The 6,233-nt window shown below is 28.6% G+C and overlaps 1 protein-coding gene across 1 annotated transcript in view; it reads right to left on the bottom strand.

The window, feature by feature from the left end:
* LOC106681602 (CLN3 lysosomal/endosomal transmembrane protein, battenin) overlaps nt 1-6,233 on the bottom strand; it is a 140,453-nt gene that overhangs the window by 6,733 nt on the left and 127,487 nt on the right. The window contains exons 8-11 of the mRNA XM_067046351.1: nt 2,911-3,118; nt 2,520-2,629; nt 2,172-2,333; nt 4-138 (exon numbers count right to left, since the gene is read on the bottom strand). Coding sequence (XP_066902452.1) covers nt 4-138; nt 2,172-2,333; nt 2,520-2,629; nt 2,911-3,118 — 615 coding nt within the window. The remainder of the gene's footprint in view (nt 1-3; nt 139-2,171; nt 2,334-2,519; nt 2,630-2,910; nt 3,119-6,233) is intronic.

Raw genomic sequence — 6,233 nt, 5'->3', positions numbered from 1 at the left:
ACTCCCATTAAAGCAGGTACAACTAGCAGTGAATATAATGTTGCAGTTCTAGACATAAAATTATTTAATCCAGTATAAGTGAAAGAACCAAAAAACCCTGCTCCTCCAGTTCCAGAAGACCAAGCAGAAATTACATTCCTGTAAAATGTGATATTAATTAAATTCATTAACTTTCAAGATTCTCATCATTGTATGTATCCATAAATAAATCTGTAACACTACAACCCATAAAGGGTTAGGAGTGCAGTACTTTATAGGGAAATACTATTACTAGACCAACGGTAATAAGTATCCATACTACAAATAATCGATTATATGAATTGGTAACATTTTTGTGAGATTCACAAGAAAAGAAAATTTAAATTTATAATCACTAGTGAGTTATTTATCTCCAAGTCTTAGGTAGTCATAATTATAAAAATTTACACCAATTAATCTGACTTTTAAAACATATAAGTAAATCATAATTTTGCTTATTAATCCATTTTTCTCAGTTTATCGTTGTTCCTAAATGAGGTATTCTAGGTGCCTTCCTCTATATGGTGTATATTGCTGAAAACTCAACCCATTCTAGCACTGCCCTCTTTACATGCTCTGAATACATATGCATTTTATCTGTGAATGATAACCAATCAGTTGCATCCTAAAATTTGCAGACAAACTTCAAATGATTTGAAGAATGCTGTCAAAAATGATGGATTAAGATAAATTCCAACAAATCTCAATATATCACATTTACCTTTTGTAGCAAACTAATAACATCCTGTCCTACAGTATCATTTAGTAATCTTCCCCTTATCCCTGTTATTATATATGTTGGAATGCTATCACCATCTACTATTTCCCTTTTTATTAATGAGTCAATATTAAAACAACATATATCAAGTTCACCCTTTCCTAACGCCTAACGAAATAAAATAGTGGAAGAAATATTTCAAAATATATTTATAAAAGTAACGCTTAAGCAACCAATCATCTCAAAAAAAGTAATTTATAAGGAATTAAATTATAACTTGGATGTTCTACATGGAAATGATAAATTTAGTATAACTGACATAAGCTGGATTCGTAAGATAAGAAGAGAGTTGTTATATTTTAATGACAGGAGGTATTTTGAACAGACTGATGGGCTCTGTACCCTTTGCAACATAAAAAAAAGGGAAGATGTTTATTTTTTAGCTGTTTAGTATTAAGAGAATTTAGAATAGGATGGTTAGCAGATATGAAGAGCAGATGTAATAGAATATTTAAATGACAGAAAGTAGACCATAAGATACAGTAAACAAGCATAGTTGTATTTGAGTTTAATATATATAAGCAAAGGTATGTAAAATTCACATGTAACCCTTATATTGTGCTCCAATAAATTAGTCGTACATAGTATATGGAGTAATTTCATTAATCAGATCATTAAATTTATATTTTATGTTTATAGTACTATATTTGCATTTTTTTTTCAAATTTTTTTTTATTTATTTATTTTTATTTTTATGAGGATTGATATATTATTTGTTTAATCAATTTATGGTCAGTGTTTAGTTAGTTTATAAGCCATGTCTTCATAATGAACTTTGTGTACTTTTAATTGTCTGCTATTGAACTTTTACTCTGATGGTCTTTGACCAAAAGTAAAATACTAACATTGATGTATGTGTACAAAATATTTTTAAATAAATACATTATTATCACTGTTGTACAGAATTTCTACCAAGACTTCATTTGGACAAATGATTTATATGGAATTTTCATAGAAGATTTAAATAACAAGAAACTGCACATAGATTCTAATTACCCCAACATTAATATGAAAAACATTCCTAACTTCCAGTTTATCACGGAAAGTGTTTATAATAGGGGCTCCAAGAAATAACCATATTTCCCTCCATAGATCCTTAAAATTCATCAACAAACCATGGAAACTATGGTTTGGTTTTTGGTGACCCAGTTTAGGTGACTGGGCTCCCACAAGTAATAAATGTTTGAAAAATACCATACCAAGAGGAGTTTCATAATCTCCAGCACCAACAAAAGTCAAGTTTTTAATCAATTTGCTTCTATAACATTCTCAAAAGTGTTATAAAATAATTTATAATTTAAATATGCTATAAAAATATATACTAATAATTCAATTATTTTTTTGATGTATTTAAAAAAAAAGAAAAAAGAATTACTTATTTTTATAGAATGCAATATAAGATAGGAGAGTAACTTCTCCAAGTCCTGATGCTAGAGCTGTACATATAACACCAGCTATAGCAATCCATTCATTGGTTGCCTCCGCAACCAGAATAAAGCCAGCTGAAGATAACAATAAAACCATAACCATTCTAAAACTGAAAAGTATAAACACTTCAATGAATATCTAGGAAAATAAATAAATTATTAGTTAAAATAATTCTAACAAACTATATTGACACTATTTTATGAAATATACATAGAATTTATTATTAAACCAACAATACATTATAATTATAAATTATATGAGTAAAAATTATATTCTCTTGACATTAGGTACTTACTGAATAGCAAGAGGAAAGAAAGGAGCTATCAACTTTATCACAAGTGAAGGTATTATATCAGCTAGAAGAATTGCACCTGTAGATAATGTATTACACTGCCGAACATTATTCTGGACAGAAGCAAAGACACATATTGGTGGATAATAGATTATTATACAGATAACATAAAAATTAGAAGTATATGTAAAAAATAAAAATTTGATTATATTCTATGGTCATTAATAATTAGTTCTCCACAAATTAGAGAAGTAAGTAAAACTTACAAGAGAATAAATTTAAGGATCAGGATGGTTAAGAAGTTTAATTAGTTTAGAAATAAAAGTATATATACAATTGATGGTTTAAATGTAATTTTTATTCAAATAAGCGAAGATAAACAAGTTATACATACTGCAGGTTTGTCATCATCTCCATGACTAAGTATATCATGGGCTGCAGTTAACATCACAACATATCCATAATTATTACATAATCCCAGGATCCAAAATGCAAGCAAAGATTGGAATCTAATATCTTCTTTCTGAGGTTCTTGTTTTTCCTCAGAAGAGTGTTTGACCATTTTCTTTGATTTTTCTACCTCTTCGCAATACTTGGTTAACCTGTAAAAGATAAATTGCTGAACTAGGATACAAAATTTATTGATTAATTTATAATTCATACTAGGTTTATGGAATTAATTAATTTGATGGATTTCCTATTTTATTTTATAACATAGAGAAAATTGATTCCCCCCAAATATTATGTCAAATTTTATGAATTTATTAATCCTCTACTGGACGCATTTGTTTTTCCAGAAAACAAATTTTCTAAAATTTAGTCCTATTTGTAAACATTTATAGAGATGATTGGAAAATAATAACTAAATGAATTTAGCAGAGTTGATTAAATATTAGGAAATTCAGGAAAAATAAATAAATATGTTTCTTATTCAATTATCAAGAAAGTCAATATATGTTAATTAAAATCAATAGCAAACTTCCCATTCATACTATCTTTATTTTTCAAATGTTAGTCGTGATATTTAATATTTCAGCCCTGATATTATCAGAACTAAAATCTGAATATGGTAAGAATAGTCAATAGAATAGAGAATAACATGAGGAATCTATCTTTTTATACATGTAATTAAAAATTTAAATCAAAGGTATTTAATAAATAAAAGGTATTTAAATCAAATCAATTCAATGTTTTATAATGTATCAATTAAATGTTTGATTATTATTAAGATTACTGTATCTTCCTTAGTGGAAAATAAAGTCTGAATTTTAATTCTGAAGAAAGGGATTAGTGCCTCAAAATCTTAACTGTAAAGACTAATGTATTTTTTTTGAAGAATAAATATAATATTTATTGCTCAGATTGCTATTGAAATAAATATTAAATACAAATACATGGAGATTTTAGTATTAAATGTAAGGAAGAAACTGCAAAATTAATAAATAAGATATTCTCTGTTTTGTTTTTTCCATTAACGTTCAGAATTTGTACTCGATATTATGAGAAGAAGATGGGAATCAGGGCTGAAATATTAAATATCACGTCTAACATTTGAAGAATAAAGATAGTATAAATGGGAAGGTAAGTTGCTATTGATTTTAATTAACCTATAGTGACTTTCTTGATAATTGAATAAGAAACATATTTATTTATTTTTCCATTAACGTTCAGAATTTGTACTCATAATATCAGTTCCCCCAAAGAGTCGATGAAATTAATATCGCCATTATGATAATAAAACCTCAATTATTATGACGGATAGTGAAGGAAAATTGAAGTCTGAAACGATTTAGTTCTTAAGTTTTTAGATTTTCTAAACCGTTTACATGCTAATCGTCAAAAACTATCAAATTGGTGGAGATTTTTAACGGTTTACGCCTTCAAGATACAATGGAACGAACAAGTGAAAGAATAATTTAATAATTCTTATTAAATCTCGTAGACTTTTAGAATCAATAAAAAAAGGCACCCCATTCCATTGAAAATTCTAGAGTTAGCTGCGCTCGAGAACTGGAGAATGTTAGAAAATCAATGATACCCTCAAAAAGTTGACTACATGCCATTCAAAAAAGAAGAGCAGAATTATGAGTAATCATCAAGTAACAACTCTAAATGGGGGGAAGGATTAAATTATAGAGCTATTGGTGTTTAAAAACAATAGAACAGTTAAAACAATCATTTCATGGTAAATATAGGTGGATTATTTACCTGAATAGATTATTATTATGTTATATGAATGATGAAATCTCAACATCGACCAGAAACAATTAACTATATCTTTAAAAATACAATTTATTTATTCACATGATATATCGATCAAATATACTAATTTGACCCAAAAGAAAGCAGTGGGTCTACACATTGCTGGGTTGTAGGCAACAAGGTATTGTGGGACCCGGCGATAGGGCACCTTGGTTGGGGTGCTGGGCTGCCTGAGGTCCAGGAGGAAAGGAAGAGATTGAGAGCCCCCTAAAACTATAAATTCGTCTGTACTCCATGAGTAATTTATTTATTTTTTCAATGACGTGGTGCACATCATTCCATGGACCCGCTCCAATAAAAGGAACAACATTGATCATTTTTAAAATAAAAAATAACTAAGCGTCCCCTTCGAATTATATGATTATTAAATGGTATAACTGAGGCTATGACTCGTGCATCATTATTTGCAGGAAAAGACTTGCAAATTTCGCAACTCCTGGTAGCGTGACCTACTTCGCTAGATATTTGGTAGACAAATCCATTACTAACAAGTCTTGAAAAATAGGTAGGTGAAAATAAAACGATATCCCAGCAGTTTTTAGATGTACAGCAAATTTTCACTTGTACTGAGCTTTGCACTCAATCTATTCCAATTGGACTCGGGATGAATTTGACGGTGTTCTGTACGTGAGATACTTTGAAACTACACTATTCCATCACTGTGCTTCCGCCCAAGTGCGCCAATGGAAGAAGGCGTGTAATTCAAGCTTTGACATCAAAGAAATCACATAATTCGGTTACGAACTACAAGATGATATGTACGCTACAAAAAGAGCTTCCGTTAGTTGGTTTTGTTCGCTCATCATACCATCTACCATGTCACCGTTTTTCGAAGTGTACTTTTGTACCATGCTCTTGCCGAAAAAGTAAGTACACTTCATAGACTTGTACAAATGCAGGAGGGGCCGTTGTGAAAATTGATAAATTTACTAATCCACCAATATATCACGTTTCAGTTACAGTAAAAATATCCTTTATTTGAACTATTTGTGGTCTATTTTTATATATTAACCCAATACGAGCATATTAACAAATCGCGATTTAAATCATAGTTTATATAATAAAAAAGGTAATAATGTGCTATTTAATTATTTTTAAGGTTACGTATTAGATGAGCTATAAGAATATATTATATATACGTCCATTGATCTATGATATGTCACGTATATATCAATTAATAGCAAATAACTATTCGTAAATTTAGTTTTCCTTTCTATTATCCAATATAAGTAATGATACGTATACCATAACTTAAATAACTAGTTTACTCATTGTAATTAGCCAATAAATCCATTCATAAGAAAAATAATCAAAAGTGTTCAATTTCTGTTTATAAATACGAAAAATTCATTATGTTGATAATGAAATGAAATAGTCTTTTATTTATGCAATAAATTAAAATCATTACAAAATACAATATAAAAATGTAAAGAAGATAGAGTAAAAAAAATTTAT

This window comes from Halyomorpha halys, unplaced genomic scaffold (assembly GCF_000696795.3).
Source record: "Halyomorpha halys isolate HHAL.00 unplaced genomic scaffold, Hhal_1.1 Scaffold350.1, whole genome shotgun sequence".
Lineage (NCBI taxonomy): Eukaryota > Metazoa > Arthropoda > Insecta > Hemiptera > Pentatomidae > Halyomorpha > Halyomorpha halys.
The sequence above is the reverse complement of the archived record's forward strand: the minus strand, read 5'-3'. Positions and strand labels throughout refer to the sequence as shown.